The following is a 20,149-nucleotide window of genomic DNA, read 5'->3' on the forward strand; positions in this document are numbered from 1 at the left end:
GGATAGATTGTGTGAATATTAATAGTGGGAAGGGCTGAGGCACCGTGATATGATGGGTGATACTAATGCAGCTGTGGGCACACTCTGCCCAGTCTCATCCTGCATAACGGATCAGATAGCCACTGATGAAAATATATGGCTCTGAGAGTCTGTGCCCACATGTTGTGTCTGAGTCCTACTTTTGTCCAGCTGCCTCTATCCGGCAAACAACGGCAGTTTGTTACCTGAGCCACCTGCACCTTTCATTAGCTGACTAAATGTTATTTACAATCCAGAAAGATCTGTTTACTATGTATGTAACATTGTACTGTCTGTGACCACTGTTACAGCCCTATAAACTTTGTTAGTTAAAGGTGGTGTAGGTAAGTTTGAGAAACCGGCTTGAGATACACTTGTTGTTATATTCCATGGAATGCTCTTAACATCCCGATAGCAATGAATATCTGAAGTGCTTTGACAAAAAATCCATACAAAAATGTCATCTGTGGAAGCTGTAGTACGGCCCGGCTAAAGTAACTGGATGGCCTACCTGCCTGTCATCTGTGCACAAACTTCTCTCGTGCCCTCATTGGTCATGTGCGCATTCGTGTGTGTTGGAGGAGGGGCTCTGTAAGGAAGCGGCAGATTTGTTCCGGTTGTGTATTTTCTAATTCGAGCGCACTCGAGCTGGTTTCTCCAAAATTACCTACCCCACCTTTAATAGATTTTAAGGCTAAATGAAATGAGTTTGGTGATTATAATAGTTCGGGATTTGTTTTGGTTTGAATGACCAACTTTTCATAAAGCTGGGCAGACATTGATAAGATGCAGTCCGTTAGAACCCTAATTGGGTAACTCCGGACTCATTCCTGAATTGGGCCGATGTCCTCCATTTAATGTGGTTTGAAAGATCTCTTATTTTGTGTTTCAATATTATTGAAGTAGTAGTTTGCACATTGTGGCTTTCTTTCTCGCTTTTTGCCTACATTGTTTAGTAAATGGTCATCTTCAAATAAACTTTGTAGGAATTAAGAATGGGCATGGGGGGTTTTGTATTTACAGTTGATCTGTAAAGTATGATAATAATATGTTCTGGCTGAGCAGGAAGTCAATTAAAACATAATCTTTGAGTAGCACAACAAACCGAATTGAAGAAAACACACTGTGTGTAAGTTAAAGCTTGGGTAGGTAACATTAAAGAAGCCAGCAAGCGTCAAAATGGTGTTTATGAACATAAACAACCAACATGGCTATTGCTTGTACTCACAGTTGTCAAGATAGCAGATTGTGGAGAACTTTGGTGACGCACAATGAGTTCACAAGCAGAGTGAGCTCAGGTATTTATAATAAATACATGTTGTAAATACAGCACCCAACCTAGCTTTAATGTTCTTCCGTTACTTACTGTACAATTAAAACCGTATCTCAATTGAAAATAACATTCCCATTTTGAAGCACCACTCCAATTATTTGCTGCTGACAATATTTTAATTTATAGCCCATATTATAATGTCTAAATAATAATGTTAACAATACATTTAATGCTGTTATTTGGATTACGGTTAATATGATCTGTTACCACAAACTCCTTTATACCTGCAACTTTACTTTTACAAAGAAGACGTGCGATCTTTAGTTACAACAGGTGTTTTGTTTAGTTGCATACTTTATTAGAGCAAGTTAAAATACTCATTATGAGGCGCCTTTTAAGTAGCATAAAATGGAAAGCGATGCCTGTCTGGCCCCAGTCTTTACTCTGGTGACATATTTGAAATAGCTTCTTTATGAATTCCCAATAACACGGTTTGTGGTATTGTCAAATGCTTCTTTTCTCCCTGTTATAATTATTCCATTGATCCAGTTTTCCTCATTAGCCAGGCCAATCAATGTTCTGTGACATTTGTCTAAGTGAAGTAAATGGAATGATTGCTTCTTGAGCTTTGTTCAATGTGTCAGGCATCATGTGACGTACGTGGGAAGCCTGCCGTATTTGGAGCCTATCATTTGATGAGTAGGTAGCCCACAAGTGGTGGGATCAGAGTGCTAAAAAGCATTGGCGGAGAGAAACATGGCTGGTGCTTACTTTCCATTTGGCAGAAGTGGTCTGTCTTACTGTGAATGGGGAGAGGTGAAGTGGCTTTCAATGGCTATTCGCTCCAGGTCCCAAATAAAATGTAAAAAACACACAGCGGGGGAAACCCAGCATGGAAAAGCCGGTTTGACCAATCCCAGTCCCTCGTGAGTAGATTAACTGTGTTTACAAAGAGGTGTGAGAAGGAGCCGTTTCTTTTAATTCCACTCTTTATATGAGCAGCTTGTCTCAGATTAAGACGACAAGCAATAAATGCCAGCAGGGCTGATTGCTGAAGGACATGTTCTAAACTGTTGATAATCCACCATCTGTGTCACAGAGAGCAGCGTTGGAAGATAAACATGTATATCTGTATCTCATTAACATGAAAACCTTATAATTTGTTGCCATTTGTTTGAAGAAAAAAAGAAGCTTTAAATGAATTATTGATCGGTGCACGCAATGTTTCTTAAAGCAGATGTACTTTTGTTTAAAAAAGAATGATGGTGAAACACACCACAGAACTATGCTTAACAATCTGGACATTGACTTTGTAAAATGCAAAAAAAGTTGTTTTCCACAATGATGGAGTCCCCTCCCCTCCCCCTCCCCACCCTATACTGTATCTCCCAGGCCTCCCCGATTATGGGTTTTACTCTACGCCCAGTGACCAGAGGGGGGGGCCCTGCTCCTTTGCTGACTATGGCTCCCTGGGGCCCCAAGCGGCTCAGATGCTGCACAGTGAGCATGCCACCTCCGCCTGCAACTCCCCCCTCCAGCACCTACACAGCCCGGATCAGTTTAAGAACCCAGGTTTGTATAAGCGCATCTATCTCATCCACTTCTTTGGACTTTTCAGTTTGATTCATGACATTATTCCATGCAGATCTTGATTTGAAATACATGTTCTCTTGCTTTTGTTAAAGTAACAAATAAATCCCCCTCTACAAAATAACCCTTTACAAACATGTCTTGCTGACAAAAAAAGCATTGCATGTTCTTCCTCCTTTTTTTAATGTAGATGTTCTGTTTCTTTGTGAAGTTGTGTCCCAGCCCCTGCTTGCACATAAGGGGCCGACACATACAGAATGCAGCCTTCCTTTGCATGCCAACAAAATAACTACTGATGATGTCGGAGACTACACTCGCCTCTCTAACAGAGCTCAGGTTTTTGTGAATTTTTGAAGAGCAAAGGAACAAGTTAAGTGTGGGAGTGAGAGTCCTGTACATTCTTAAGTGTAAGAATGATTGCTCATGGTTATTAGTGTGTGACTTGGAGATCAGTGGAGATGCTGTACGAAGCTCACTTAAAAGACAACATCTTTGCATAATACAGCCATTACTCTACAACACGAGTCATTCTGTGTGCTTTTCTGATGCTCTCCTATCCACGTTATGTAATCATGACTTTTTAACTAAAAGATATTGCACAGTGAGATTTCAATACCTGCATGCAATGCATTCAAATGATTATACATTCATGCTGTGTCTTTGACAGCAGACAGAAATATTTTACAATGAAGAACTTGTAAGAACACAGTATTTATGTTGTTTTTGAAACTCTGATAATTACAGATCATGTTTCCACTGGCATGACAGACCTCTAAATTGTGATTTCATTTAAAGGAGGTGTAGTTTAGCGGAGAGCCTTCATGATGTGGGCCTCGCTGCAGGGGACAGCGCTGACCTACGCTCAGCGTTAGGTTCCCTCTCTCCGGAGACTCGTGGCCCTGCTGGGCTTACGTCCTGCCATAGCATTCACCTGACAATAATAGCTCAAATATTAAAAACAAAAGGGTCTGTCCCCTCGCCCTTTTGGCCCAGTAAAGTGAGTGTGTACGTGTAAGACAGACCCTCCCCTAATGGGTAAAGTGTTGGCCAGCTGCCCCAGGCAGATGTTGGCCTTTTCTACAGACGTTAGCACAGCAAATAGCAAAAAGCAAAGACGTGTTGTATAGAAACAGCTACGCAGATGTGACTTTTTCTTCGGGTGAGGGTTTCTTGTAAAGCTGCTCATTGTAACACACACAGACTAAAGGGCTGGGCAATATAACCCAAAACGCAATGAGTCATTTCATATTTCGTTAAATATCACACTACAGCACGTTATAACAGTTTCAAGTGAAACTATAAAGGACAAATATGTGCATAGAGTAGATGAAGACAGAAGTTTGATAAAGACAACATTCTTGTATAACAGGAGATTTCAAGATATGATTAAATCACAACATGATATTGGATTATTGCCCAGCCCTACTGCACACAGTTTATATAGATCAGTGTGAAGTGTTTACATTCTACAGCATCACTACACACTTTCTTTTCACACTCACTATGCTCCATTATCTCTTTATTTTGAGGCCTGGTGTCGACAAGTTTTCGATACATTATAGTTAAGAAAGGGTACAGATCAGCTGGGTTTCTTAGAGCGTAAATTACGCTGTTGGACTGTCGCTGCGTGGCTTGTGTTTTGTTTGCTTGCAAAGCACAGGTTCTTCTCACTTGAGAGGACAGATTTAAATCCTGAGAGTCGACCCGATCGATGTTCCTGTTGTCGGTGAAATAGACTTTATTTTTGTAGACAACCTTGACCCCAATGATATGAAAATCAGAGAGTGCATTATAGTAAATGGAATCACAATGGTACCGTTTATTCGCATGTTTGTTTTAAGTAGATAAGGAATATGGTTTTCAGGAAGTGTAATAGATTTCTGTGTACACAAGGTGCCTTACAATGATGATGATTACCAGCCCTAGGTCATGGATTACCCATATTTCATTTCTCATGCCATTACTGTGGAAATGATATGGCGAGCGGCCCTGCTCCTCTCTCAGCGCTCCGTCCACTGATGAAGATTGTGCCCCACAGATTGCTAGCCTGAAAGGGAGAATAGCATATAATGCAGTTTGAAGGCAAATCTCAATGATAAATGTTTTTCTGGTGCACAGTGCCACCATCTGTACAGTTCTACATTTACGTGGATTGAAATGAAGCAAATATAGATTGGAAGACACAGACAGGCAACAAAGCACAATGTGCAAAGAGTCAGACATTAGACCTTCATCCATTCATCCGATGTTTCTCTCCACATTTTGAAGCCGCCCCTAGCATCACAAGATGTTCTGTCTTTTTACTCAGATTTATCTGCGCTACAACTGAAGCACAAGAAAGACTAGCATTCCTTATAAAGAAAAATAATCAATCAAAATGACTATAAACACACTCGCCTGTGTTATTCTGAACAACAATCTGACCCACGTTTTGCTCCCAGTGCTCCATTTTTAAATGGAAAGATCTGTTCTACAGGGAGAGGGGTGAGCCACACTCTCAATAAAAAAATCAGTCATGAGGATTGCCATTTTAACAGAAAGAAAAGGTCCCTAATTATATAATAAGCCAACCTACTGGAGGCTGTGCAGGCGAGATAAGAGCAGTAGCTGCTCCCTGTTTAAAGTCCTTACAGTTAAACAGCAGTGTGTGTGTTTAGTGAGATGGCTTCATTCCTCTGGAGTGCATTACACCATATCTGGAGTATGGTTTCAGGTGCTTCTAATGGACCTAACATGGCTAATACAGCTCTGAGAGATGGAGTGCTGATATGTTAAACATGGAGACAAGGATCGTGTGCATCAACACTACAATCTTTATTTCTTTACTTGCTCTCCAAAGACCTCCTCTCAGGCATCATGAGCTCATACACACACAAGATGGAGCCTTTTTTCTACATTGGCAATATTTTTCTTTTTAATACCTTTTTTTGCACAGTTTGAATAAGGGTGAAGCAGGGTTATGTGATGCTGACAGCAGAGGAGATTGCTGTTAAGAGATCACTGCATTTTTCTTTTTCCCCTGCACTTATTTTTTGTTGCCAGTGTCACTGCCCTTTAGTAGGCATCTCGATTTTTAAAAAAGACATTTTATTAGTCTGAGTTGCTCTTACTCACAGGGCAAAGGTGGTAAGTCGTGTACAGTATTTCTTTTTTATCCCCTCTGAGTTTGGACCTGCACATGAAGTCGGGTCAAGCTTTTATATTTCCCCCTTGTGCCTCCTTCTCTTGTCTCACTTTATGCCTGAAGTCACACCAGCAGACTGAAACGCACAGCGAAAAATATGGAGAATATTTTTTAGTAGGTTCTATGAATCATAGGTCGTATAGGAAAGCATAAGGTATTTCAAATGTCTGGCTCCAAAGTGCCTACATTTAAAGTCTGTGACATAATAATCCTGTGCTACTCTTCAACAGCTCATGCTGTGTTACAAGTACTCCTTCACATTATGCATGGTAACATTGACACTGCAACCTTACTAGTTTATTAGCATGGTGGAAGTATCTCTAGCAGCGTGCTTGTTTTGTGTTGTGCATGAAAATACAAAGTGAATGTTACTCCAATGCATAATGCACACAGCATGTAGATTATATGCAGAATATCATACTGGATTCTTAATTTCAAATCATGTTAAAACCTCAGCCCTGCCACATTTTGACAGTTGCTATGAAAATTGTTTTATTAGCCGCATCTGTAATATGAACAATACGAAAGTCTTTTGAGACAAACATGAATCCAGTCATGTGTTCTTTTTTGGTTTTTCCTTTTGAGTGATAGAGTAAGGATTGTAGAGCTGGTTGTTGTGTTTCTGAGCTGCCCCCCCGCTGTGTTTGTGTGCAGGCGCCAACCCGTCCCGGCCCGGAGGTTTCCCCGGTCCCAACAGCCCAGGGCCCGTGGCCGACCTGTACGGGAACAGCCAGGACTCCGCTGTGGGGAACTACATCAGCGCCGCCAGCCCCCAGCCCGGCTCCGGGTTCGGCCCCAGCATCACAGTGAGTACTCTGCTCACTTCCTGTCTGACTGACCCCACCTTCTCCGTGACCACAGAGCGTGAACGTTGTGATCAGCTGTTTTAGCGCAGTTCTCCAGTGAAGGAGGGAGTCTCCCTCCGCAGCCGGTTGGCGTAGTTTTAGCACAGTTCCGTTGTACAGACCGACGTTAACAGCAGCCCTGTCTGTGCACACGGAGACCGACTCTGTCGTCCGGTGATCTAACCGCCTTCTGGAAAAGCTTCACAAGTACGTCGGTACGCAAATGCGCTTTGTGACACAAGTGACGGTACGCATTTGAGATTGTTGCCGGTTACCTGCGTACCAGTTATGTGCACCCCTGGTTATAATCTGCTTTTGGCACTATATAATTATAGTTATAAACACTTTAATATTACATTTAATGTTCACATGCTTTTTATAATGACTTAATAATGTTTAAATACTTCATAATTGCTGGTCACTCACTTGCACTTTTTTCTGCAAGGATCATAGTGTAATATACATTCAATATCAAAGTTGTAATATGAGTATGAGTTACTTTAGAGTGGTCATTGTTTGTTTTAGGTAAAGTGAACATTTTACATTTTGTGTGTTTTTCCATACATTTAATGACATTTGTTTTGTTTATTGAAAGCAAACAATTGCCACTTTAGTAAACCTTAGTAACTTATAATGCCAGTGAGTGACCAACATTTATGAAGTATTATGGTACTTGACCTTTGAGTCATTATAACATGTTTCATATCTGTATCTATAATCAAACAGTGCTGTAAGCAGACAGTGTGTTTACGAGGCTTTATAGTCATGTTTTAATGCAGTCCTCAGCGTCATTGAAAGGGTTACCATGTTTCTTTGCAGAGAGGTATCTAATGCCATTGAGTTCACAGGTTCCGTAAGCGTTGAGTACGTCAGGGTTAACCCCGTCTCCTCTCTCAAAGTTATCCGTGTCAAATGCAAATGTTTATTCCCCTTAGCTGTTGCACAAATCACATGACTTCAAACTCTGTGTCACCTTCCCAGAACAAATGTCCTTTATTTTTAGAAAGCCATCTGTCCCAGAGCTGGAGTTCGCTCTGTCACAGGGACGGAGGTTTTGTCTCTGCGTGTCCTTCTCCAGGTGTAGCTGCTCAGCCAGGTGCTGGTGCACCTCTACATGTCTGTATGATCCGTTAGCTGCAAAATGCTACATCATCTCATAGAGAGACTAGCAGGGCCAGCAGAGGTGTTCTCAGTGTGACTAGGTGTAGCTAGTGTGCAGCAACCTGGTTACAATCAAACATGTTGCTCTCACTGTTATCAAAAAGAAGCCAATTCAGAAATGTTTAAAAGGCCCCAGTGACAAAGAAGACACCTCCTTGAAAGATAGGAACGCCCTATTTTATAAACTATTCGGAAAGAGAATTTAAATTTTATTTAGACCACCAATTCATGGAGAGATCATCTCAATGCCAATAAATTCTTAATAGTAGCTAGCTAGCTAGTTAAGCATTTGTAAACGGTATAAAAACATGTAATAAGTGCATTTTATGACATGATGTATGCAATATGACGTGCTTACAGAAATAGTCAATAAATAATGATCCTATAAAGACTGATTTTTATATCTTATTCTCTCCCAGTCACCATCAATGAGTCACAATGGGCCCCCTGGTAGCACTAGTCCTGGGTCAATAGGGCTTAAAAGTGTGTACCACATATCCGGACATTGAAATGTTAGCGTCTAAATAAGTCAACTTAAATGAGTCTTCCTGAGATTCTACCTTATGTTCAGGACATTGTTGTCACCAAAGGGACGATCTCCCCAAATGAAGTCTCCATCAGCGCTGTGTTTACTCTGCCTGTGTCGGACCTCGCTGAATAATTCATCTAAAACGCTGCATTATGAATTGTATGGCCCCTAGCGAGGTGCGGCGGGGCTAAGCTCCTCGTCTCGCTGCCAGTCTTGTCGGGGCATGTTTGCACTGTTTTACACGACTGAACTGAGTGACACAGTATAGGTTATGAAAATAACACCTGCTTTTCTGAAAGAAGCTAATGAATGCATGGCTTAACTGAGGTGGAATAACAACAAGCCCATTAGTACACTGCAGGGTGAAGAAACTCCCATTTTAGAGCCAACATCATTATTTTAATTTCCTTATATAGTCACCACAAAGTACAAGAATTGTTGGCATTTGTGGTATTTGTTATTAGATTTTGTCTGGTAGTTGTATTTAATGGCTTCTGTGGTAAATTGTCACTTACTCAGTGGTTTCATGTGAGAAATAGTGTGCGGTACATAGAATCAATGGGACTAAATGCCAGGGCTCAGAGAGGATAAAGTGAGTGTGCAGAAATGTTTTCATTATAGTAGTGTCACTGGCTAATACAAAGATAAACCAGCTCATTTTAGCAAATGTGTTTAATTGATTTATGGTATCCAAAGAAAACCAGAGCTTAACAGAGAAAAAAAGAGTTGTCTTTTTGCTTCCGAAGCAAAGCCCCTCTTGTGAATCCTTTTAGGTCCACTGGCTATCGGCCATAATCTGTTGGTCTCAGCGTGGGAAGCTACATAGTTGTTATGAAACACCAGGCTGGCTCATTTTCCAAGCACATTTACTAGCAGATAGTTTACAGATGGAAATGAGGCGATTTGTTTCCAATATTTTCTATTTGTTGTAACACTTGCTGAGTCAGAACATTTCAAATAAAACGCAACAAATACAATAAACTCCGAACAGAAATGTTTATCATATTTTCTTCAAAAGAGTCATATCACAAATATATCACAAATGAGCGTAGAATAAAGTGTATTCCACCAAGGCCAGGTTTAGTGATCCCCCTACAGAATGATACCACGTACTAAATCACCACTTCAGAATCAGGCAGAGTGCAGTAAAGCAGAGGGGGGTGCGGGCCCCCTGACTCCCCCTCTCAGGGAGATGATCTCTCTATTCAGAACATTCAAATGGGAAATGATTCAGAACTAAAATGTGCTTTACACTTCTTTTTTTTAATGCTATTAACCTGAATACATCAGATCATCATATGTCACAGCCTCATGGATGACTTCAGAGTCGCTGATTTCTCGCCCGCTCTCACGCTCCAGCGATTCTATTAATCCCTTTAGCCAATATCAAAACAGCCACTGTGAAGAAGCAGTAATGAACGTAACAGTTTTTTATGCAAGACAATTAGAGTGCAATTAGTTGATTGAAGTGATAAAGACGGATAATAGGCGTCGAAAATGCTTCTCTTTTCAGCACGGGATTTCTGCAGAACTGTCAGCAGCAAAAATGCACAGCCTCCTGATAGCTGAGCCACACAATGAAGAGCGTTCAATACACAAAAACACACTTATCATCCTGAGGGCTGTTCACCATCCTATTCAGTGCAGCCTTTCAGAACCAATCAGCTGTATATGTTAGCATGAATGAGGATCTTGTGTTTTATTATCCCTTTTATTGCTTTTGTTTTATTGTAACTTGAGAAATATGTACTTGAGAAAAGTAACCTGGAGATCATTTACTTCTTATAGTATTTCTAACCATCTTTAATGGGTCCTACATCCTGTTTTAATGTTGCAGTTTCCCATTACAATAATATAAAGTGAACTTGTATAACATGTGTGACAATCCTGCTTTGCTGCTGAACATGATCAAACTAAATCAAAGCATTCATATTATTGAAATGATTCTCACTTTTTCTCTCCTTGAAATGCATACTGACAAAAGCACTAACTGTACACTTTTAGGGCCCGTTGATTGCGACAGCTTTTACAAATGGATACCATTGAACAGGTGGCCGGTTGCCATCTCATCAGAGGTATTGCATTTTATTTACTGTGCATTTCCTTTCAAGTCTCTCTCTAATACATGTTCATCACATCATTCCCTGTTTATACCTCCCTCAACGTGAAAAACAGCTGGTAGTTAAAGTGCAAGTGTGACGGAAGGCTCACATACACTTTAGGAGATTAAGATCAGCATTGATTGAGCAATACAATAGTTTGTATGCCTTGCTGTGGGAAGTGTATACTTCAGTCACACATACTACCTGTTTTTCTTATTTTTAACATTTTTTTATTTGTCCATAAAAAATCTGTGCACATATTTTAAAGGACAGATCACACATAAATCCAAAACTTTAACCAACAAGTCAACGGCGGTTAATCAATACATTTTAACCAGGCAATAAATGTCTATGATTACCGAATACTTCAATTTCATGATGTATCTTTTGTCCCTGTAATTCATCTCTATGCTAAGGCTATGCCATTGCCCCTCATCTGTACTGTAGTGCATCCAAATGTGTCGGGCTGTTCGTCTGCTTTCAGCTATTTTATGTGGATATGATGTGTGATGTGTTGTTTAATTTCTCACTAAGCATGACAACTTTAACAAACCTCAACAGGGTGTGAACATTATTGTAACCTAGAAGCAGGGTTGGGTAGTAAGAGATTACGTAATCCGATTACATAAAAAATAAGTAACTATAATCAAACCAGATGCATAAGGTGCAATATGTTTGAGGTAGATGCTATTTGCACCTTGGTGTCTATAGTCATAATGCCATATGTACCCGGGTGTCTATAGTCATAATGCCATATGTACCCGGGTGTCTATAGTCATAATGCCATATGTACCCGGGTGTCTCTAGTCATAATGCCATATGTACCCGGGTGTCTATAGTCATAATGCCATACGTACCCGGGTGTCTATAGTCATAATGCCATATGTACCCGGGTGTCTATAGTCATAATGCCATATGTACCCGGGTGTCTATAGTCATAATGCCATATGTACCCGGGTGTCTATAGTCATAATGCCATATGTACCCGGGTGTCTATAGTCATAATGCCATATGTACCCGGGTGTCTATAGTCATAATGCCATACGTACCCGGCAGGGTTTCCGCTAGGATCTTTTCTCACTGGTCAAATGTCCGGACAGAATTTATTTTACCGGACAAATTTGAAACTTACCGGTCATATTTCAATAATAATAATAATAAGAGTTGTGTGGCAGAGTTCCCGTTAGCAGGTAATTACCGGACTATGGGCAGATATGCTGATGTTTAAAACTCAGTTAATGGGAGTCATTTTTATATTGCTTCAGTTTATAATCGTAACAGATCGAAAAATTCAGATTAATTTTTCACTAAATTATTCCACAAACAACATAATTATTACATTCAAACAAACTACTTGTAGTAAATGAAGTACATTATTCAAAAGTTTACATCAACTTTGAATAATAACACGGGAGAAACTCTCTTTTCCCCTCTCCCTCCCTCTCTCTCTCCTGACAGCCCGTCAGTTTCTCATGCAGCTCCTGCCGCTCAAAACAGTGGGCGGGGCTTCAGGTGATCATGCAGAGCTGCATGTCTCGGTCAGACTCAGCAGCTGATCTGATCTCTCTCTCTCTCGCGTCCGGTTACACTTCACTCGCGTTTATGTCCATATCGATCAGATCCAGCTCTCCTGATCGGCCTTCATAGAGAGCACCGATCAAACTATTAAGAGTGAATATCGGCCGATAATGACCGGCGGCCGATCGATCGGAGCATCCCTAATTATTACCAGACATTTTGACCGGCAGGTTTTGAATTTACCGGTTTTGAATAAATGTTACCAGCTAAAAACCGGTAATTACCGGCTAACGGAAACCCTGGTACCCGGATGTCTATAGTCATAATGCCATACGTACCCGGGTGTCTATAGTCATAATGCCATATGTACCCGGGTGTCTATAGTCATAATGCCATACGTACCTGGGTGTCTATAGTCATAATGTCATACGTACCCGGGTGTTTATAGTCATAATGCCATATGTACCCGGGTATCTATAGTCATAATGCCATACGTACCCGGGTGTCTATAGTCATAATGCCATATGTACCCGGGTGTCTATAGTCATAATGCCATACGTACCCGGCAGGGTTTCCGCTAGGATTTTTTCTCACTGGTCAAATGTCCGGACAGAATTTATTTTACCGGACAAATTTGAAACTTACCGGTCATATTTCAATAATAATAATAATAAGAGTTGTGTGGCAGAGTTCCCGTTAGCAGGTAATTACCGGACTATGGGCAGATATGCTGATGTTTAAAACTCAGTTAATGGGAGTCATTTTTATATTGCTTCAGTTTATAATCGTAACAGATCGAAAAATTCAGATTAATTTTTCACTAAATTATTCCACAAACAACATAATTATTACATTCAAACAAACTACTTGTAGTAAATGAAGTACATTATTCAAAAGTTTACATCAACTTTGAATAATAACACGGGAGAAACTCTCTTTTCCCCTCTCCCTCCCTCTCTCTCTCCTGACAGCCCGTCAGTTTCTCATGCAGCTCCTGCAGCTCAAAACAGTGGGCGGGGCTTCAGGTGATCATGCAGAGCTGCATGTCTCGTTCAGACTCAGCAGCTGATCTGATCTCTCTCTCTCTCGCGTCCGGTTACACTTCACTCGCGTTTATGTCCATATCGATCAGATCCAGCTCTCCTGATCGGCCTTCATAGAGAGCACCGATCAAACTATTAAGAGTGAATATCGGCCGATAATGACCGGCGGCCGATCGATCGGAGCATCCCTAATTATTACCAGACATTTTGACCGGCAGGTTTTGAATTTACCGGTTTTGAATAAATGTTACCAGCTAAAAACCGGTAATTACCGGCTAACGGAAACCCTGGTACCCGGATGTCTATAGTCATAATGCCATACGTACCCGGGTGTCTCTAGTCATAATGCCATATGTACCCGGGTGTCTATAGTCATAACGCCATACGTACCCGGGTGTCTATAGTCATAATGCCATTCGTACCCGGGTGTCTCTAGTCATAACGCCATATGTACCCGGGTGTCTATAGTCATAACGCCATATGTACCCGGGTGTCTATAGTCATAACGCCATACGTACCCGGGTGTCTATAGTCATAACGCCATATGTACCCGGGTGTCTATAGTCATAACGCCATATGTACCCGGGTGTCTATAGTCATAACGCCATATGTACCCGGGTGTCTATAGTCATAACGCCATATGTACCCGGGTGTCTATAGTCATAACGCCATACGTACCCGGGTGTCTATAGTCATAACGCCATACGTACCCGGGTGTCTATACTCATAATGCCATACCTACCCGGGTGTCTATAGTCATAACGCCATACGTACCCGGGTGTCTATACTCATAATGCCATACCTACCCGGGTGTCTATAGTCATAACGCCATACGTACCCGGGTGACAACAATGCAATAATATGTAAATAGTGCTATGTTTGGTGCTGGGTGGGTGTAAATAGCCATATAGCTGTGGTGTAGCTATTTTCACCCAGGTGCAAAAAGACACTGCATATTTTAAGGTTTGATTTTGAAATAATCTAAAAGCATTCGGATTACATATAAAAAATGTAATTGATAACATATCTTATTACCAGTAATAGTAGCTGCAGTAACATAATACCTTTCAAAGAAATCTAACCCAACCCTGCTTAGAATTAAAGACTTTAGATTTTGACATTTTATTCATGCTATTGAGCCACATTATTTGTATTTGGAATTCATATTGGTGAGTACAGATTGCTGTCATTAAGGGTTTCTAATGATGTTGCCATCCCTTCTTCTTTCTCTATCGCCCAGCAGAGTATATCTGGTGGCCCGGGAAAGACAGGACGGAGTTTCTAATTGGCTTTGTGTGCAGGTGATGCTAACCAACTTCGAGCACTACAGCATCACCCTGGCAAAAAAGAAGGAAGGTCTGAACCTTATGAAGAAGAAAAGAAAAACGTTAGTCATCTCAGAAAAATAACAACTGCTGTACTATAATCCAAACCTCCTATAACTTTACGACCTGGTTTGGTATGATGTGTCACGTGGATTTAATTCACCAATTCCCTCCCTCTGTTAGCGCTTTGTTTTCCTTAGTTTTTAGAGTCATTTTTAACCTTCATTTTGTGTCATTTTATTTAATCTTATAGTATATTTGTGTAAAAAGGGTTTTGTTTGAAGTAAAGGTGGTCATAGTCAAGAATATCTGAAAGTCACGTCTTCATCTTCGTAGTGTGAAGGGGAAAGATTGTTGGAATCAGTCTTTCCGCATAAAAAATAAGCTCAGTGTGAAGAGAGAAAAAAAATTCAATTTTAAGGAACTTTTTAAGAGGGTATCTAAGTAATAAATCTCAGTAGCTGTTTTATTTCTTGTGATGTCTCATTGTTAACCATAATTACCTATTTTTGGGCAATACAAAGAGGACTCCAATATTTTTATGGTCCTTTTTTATAAGTGTTGTTTTTGTTGTTTAGAAATATATATATATATATATATATATATATATGCTATAACAAATTTCATATAACTACATTGTGAATTCAAACTTGAGAAAAAGAAATGTAGCTGTACATATTATTCCTGTCACTGCATATAACCAACTCAGTGAGAGAATAGCATATTTTTGTGATGGTGTGTCAAAAGAAACATGTTATAGCGTGTGAATAGAAGAAAAAAGCTGTAAACAGTTATTATTATTATACTTTTTTTCTTCTGCTGGAAGACGGTATAAAAGACCCCGGAGACGAACAGAACACGCTTGCTCTGTAAATACCGAATCCTTTTACAAGTGTCATACCAGCAAATTCACAAACGGCGAGCTGTAAGTCCACACAGTTGTAAGAAATACAAAAAAGAGCCTGATTGGTATCTCACTGCTCAGATATCAGTATCATTTCAAAGAGAGAGACAGAAAAAAATCCAAAGCACACTGTACTTAGATGTGAAGATTAGAACTTGAGCAGGCATTGGACAGTGCTCTGTGCATCCTGACACTTTTATACTCTTGAGAGGAACTTGTTTGTTGTTTCTATCGTTTGTTTCATCCTGCTTGTTCCTGTTTTGTTTTTTTTTTATTAGGAACACAATACCTTGAGCTCTGTGCTGAGAGCCTCTATGTGCCGCTTGTTCTCTGAATCGGTTCTTTTATGAGCGAATTAGGAAAGTAAACATTTTGATACCATACCTCAGCCTTTGTGAGTTCAATCGTGGAACCATTGGCAGGTTTAAGTTATTCTAGTGGCAAAATAAAACACTGAAAGGTAATAAAGCGAGAAATCGATGCACTGTGAGTAGTAAGAGTACAGGCCAGTTTCCTATTTGCACATGTATATGTCGGCTATTTAAAAGAGAACGGCCTTGTGCTTTGGGATAGTGTGAAGGATTTCTTGGACTAACACTTCAGAGTTTTGAGCTGAGGAAACAGCTTGGGAAGTAGATGTGTTGCAGTGGATCTCTTTATATATTAGACCCATCTAAAGATATGTATACAGGGTTAAAAAACAACACTGAATTATTCGCACTGCACCAGGTTTTACACAGTGTGTGTGCTTAATGATTTTACTTATGACAAACATTTAATAATTATATAAATATCTGGTTTTTCAAATCATTAATGAAACGAATGGTGTGAAATACTTGACCTGCTGCGGGTGTATTTTTGTCCTTTTTGATTTTACCCACTTCTTTGTCTTTTATTTCAAAACAACCAGGTAAAGAAATATGCTGGATACTTCTAAAGTTAATGATACGGAGGTGTGATCAAGTCATCATTTAACGGAGAAAAAAAAAAACCTTGTAATGTTCAAATGTAAAAGAAAATACAAAACTATAAAAAAAGAAAGATGCTTCTTTGCTGATTTCAAGTTTAATCAGAGTTTTATTGATACTTTGTGGTTTATATATGAATAATTGTAATATACTATTAAAATGTACTGTGCATCCATTGCTTTCTCTCTTTCCATTCCCCATCCTTCAGAGATCCTACTTCTTTTGTTGGTCATTCATGTAATTCATTAGTGTGTAAAGAAACCACAGTTACCTTGTAAACAGAGTGCTGTCTTTGATACCAGTGTAGTGGTCTTTGTTGTTCTCCCTTTGCTCTACCTCTCCTTCTCTCATATTTATCCCTCTCCCTATCGCGCTCTTTTTCTATCTCCTGTAATTACAAAGTAGATGTTATATAGGACTCATTAATATAATACTCGTAGTGAATAGTGGATTTAGGACCAGTCAAGATAGACCTTTCTCTAAATGATCATGTTATTCTGATATTTGCAGACACTTCTTTTTGATAGAGGTTCATTGTAATTTGATTCCCTGTATCTTTTTTTGTGTTGCTTTTTGCCACTCTCACATGGTTCAGCTAACCAAAGCTCTCATGGATGAACAATAGAGAAACAGTTGCTGTAAGATGGAGTTGTACACGAGGCATTATTTGGATCCCCACCCTTGAATGTTTTAAAAGGGGTGTGCCATACTACCTTAAATGCTAACGCTAGATATGCAAAACTGTTGTTTTTTCTTTGTTTTTAAGAGGGACACAAGCTATTATCAACATTGTATGTAAAAGAAAAATCATATATTTAAAAAAAAAAAAAGACATATTCGTTTTATGAGTCATTGTGCTGTTTAAATGACCTGTTATATATTTTACTGTTCGCACTGATCCCAGGTGGCCCTGTCTCTTCATTCTCTCAAAGACTTTAATAATAACTCAATCATTTGAACCGTAGATTCTTGGAGCTAGATTTACTTTGAATGCGTTCTCAATGATCCAACATATTGATATTATAGAGGCATTGCTATAAAAATGTCAGACACATACTGCGAAAGACTCCATTAAACAGATATTATTCTGCAGCTGTAACAGGATGAGTGTGTATCACTCTTAAGGCGGATTAATAGATTGTTCAATTCATATTTCAGAAGATAATCAATTAAAACGTTAATCTCTATGCTGAAAACTCCCTCCAAATACTCAAAGCATGTCCAGAATTCACAGATTTCCACAAGCAGAATTTCTACAAAAAAATGAGCTATTATAAAGCCTCACGCTGTGTGCGTTATTATTTATATTAGTATAATTTCAATTAAACATCATTTAGGTTTAAGGACCGTTTTAGTTTTTATTTCACCTCATGGGGTCTTAAAATTGAGTACTGTTACAATAATTAATAACATTAGTGTTTATTCATTTCATTTCTCCCAGCAGACTGTCAAATTACATTTGTATGTTCAGTAATGGCAGCTCTGTTAGTGCCATTATTACTCCAATGAATTCAGCAAGTATAGGCCTACAGGACATTGTGTAGAAATAGAGATTATCCCCAAAACAAATGTTGAATTATATTTCAAATATATAAATTTCAGATATTATATTGTAAAAGTAATTGATCAATCTGACAATACAGTACAAAATAAAGCAGACAAAATAATGTAATGACATTCTGAGTATTCAATCTAGTTTTCACCTAATTTCCACATTTATATTTCAGAAATATCTCAACTGTAGAAAAACAATTAACATATTAGAATCTATCATTCATGTTTACTAGTTAAGTTTTATAGACAAGACAAAAGAAAGTGTTCCTCTTCGTTTGCAGCAATGTCCCTGTTTATAAGTATTTGATCAAATAATAAACTCTAACTCATACCACCTACAAGGAGCTCATTAGGAGCTGCTGTTGGTTCCCATCGTGCTGCCATTTCATCTGGAACACAAAGAGACTTTAGTTGTTCTCACTGTTGCAGTAAAACCCTTTCTGACTTGAAATGGGCTCCTATTGTTTTGTGATCCTGTAGCGTGGACTTTAAGGTAGCATGGCTCTGTTGCTCTAATTTCATTTGAATCTCAAACTGACGATGAATGTTACACATCTTAGTAGACTAGCTTATCCATTTGGGGAGAGGGGAGGGGTCTTGGTTTAAGAAAAAAAAAAAGAAATAAAAAAAAAGTCAACCTGGAAGGAGTTGACATTTGTAGTGTACTACCGTATCCATTTAAACTTGAATCTTGAGGCAAGTGCTAGGCAATGGCCAAACTATTGATCCCATCCGCCGGGGGGGGAAAGCCCACCCTGAAAACCACACAAAACACTTTTGAGATTTCTGTCGGATTTGAATCTGCTTCATGGATAAGAAGCTGGGACGTCAGACTGTTTCAGGCTCGGCTCTATTTCCAATTAATTACTTTAAAGCCTCATTGAACGATCTTGAGCATGTAGACCCAAAAAGGCTTATTCACAGTGGTGCTGATGGTTCAAACCAAACAGTGTGCCCTTCTCTGATAGATACTGTCACCGTGACTCTCTCTTGTTCCAAAACATAGAAGCCTTCACAAACTTCAAGGTGACAGAAATATCACAAGTTTGACTTTACTGTTGTGTTTCAGGGTGAATTTCCCTTTCAGCTCAAACCATTGCCATCTCACGCTCATTGCTAAATATATACAAACAATTGCAATATATAAGTGTATAGATGAGTATATATTTGCGATTCTCACGCATTTGACCTTGTCTGAAGAATATTAGACTGGAGACCTCAGCTGTATACAGAATACTCGTTACACAGCTAAACCCGGGCTCATGTAGGCATTATTAGCTTCTGTTCACCGACACGAGAGTTCACCCGTGGCGTGTTGTCGAGTTTGGAGCAGACTGCATGGCCTAGAGGGGAGCCTGGAAGGTCTTCAGACTGCATGGACGGCAGTGTGAGGCTCTGCTGTGCTTCCATGTGTGTGCAGGCTGAGCACAGAGCTCTCTTCACTGCTGTCTGCCCATTCCTAACACTTGCCCCTTTTTTTATGTTAACCGACTTTTTATGGCGAGAGACAGACAGACTTGACTGACATCTGAAAGCATCTTTCAGGTTATCATATGGCTTGCTTAAGCCCTGTTGTAAAATATACTTTAAAAAAAAAAATAATAATAATAATAATGGATGGGGGTCTCTCACATATAAAATGTGGAAAGTCTAATTTTATATTTGTATTTTCAAATAATAATATTGACAAAAAATGTCTGTGAAAGGTTTCCATCCTCTACTGTGGTCCAGAAATTGATGTGTCTGTCTGGAAAATAAATAAAATAAACTGAATTGTTATATGACTTGTTTTCACTGTGTTATTGCATTTTTTGTATTAATGTATTTGTGGAACAATGATTTTACCTAATAATATTTATCTCAACATTTCACGTGTAATTATGTGGTGATCCATCACATCAAAGACACATTTACTTCCCATAAAGCATCTGCTGACAGCCCATAACTGGACACTTTGTAGGACAATAAGTGTACTTTCTGTTTATTACAAACAATAGGGTTTTTCACCATAAATATAATAGTCTGAGCATTACGGTGAAAAACAATATGCAGGCGTGTAATTCTGCTGCCCCTCAGTGGTCTCTCCCAGTACTTTCAGGAGAAAAAGCACGGCATTCATGAGGGATTATTTTCAG

At 39.4% G+C, this 20,149-nt stretch overlaps 1 protein-coding gene across 11 annotated transcripts in view; it reads left to right on the forward strand.

Annotated features, from left to right (window-relative positions):
- The window catches only part of LOC117459001 (RNA-binding protein Musashi homolog 2), a 297,016-nt gene extending 277,218 nt beyond the window's left edge, over window positions 1-19,798 (forward strand). For 3 of the 11 annotated variants that reach the window (XM_034099813.1, XM_034099818.1, XM_034099820.1), the window contains 3 exons: window positions 2,684-2,863; window positions 6,720-6,871; window positions 14,504-19,798. In XM_034099813.1, the coding sequence (XP_033955704.1) occupies window positions 2,684-2,863; window positions 6,720-6,871; window positions 14,504-14,548 (377 nt within the window). In that variant the 3' untranslated portion in view covers window positions 14,549-19,798. Of the gene's footprint in view, window positions 1-2,683; window positions 2,864-6,719; window positions 6,872-10,604; window positions 10,676-14,503 lie in introns of all 11 variants that reach the window. The other 8 variants (XM_034099814.1, XM_034099819.1, XM_034099821.1 and 5 more) reach the window with 5 other exon arrangements.
- The last annotated feature ends 351 nt before the right edge of the window (window positions 19,799-20,149 follow it).

This window comes from Pseudochaenichthys georgianus, chromosome 14 (genome assembly GCF_902827115.2).
Source record: "Pseudochaenichthys georgianus chromosome 14, fPseGeo1.2, whole genome shotgun sequence".
NCBI classification, from domain to species: domain Eukaryota; kingdom Metazoa; phylum Chordata; class Actinopteri; order Perciformes; family Channichthyidae; genus Pseudochaenichthys; species Pseudochaenichthys georgianus.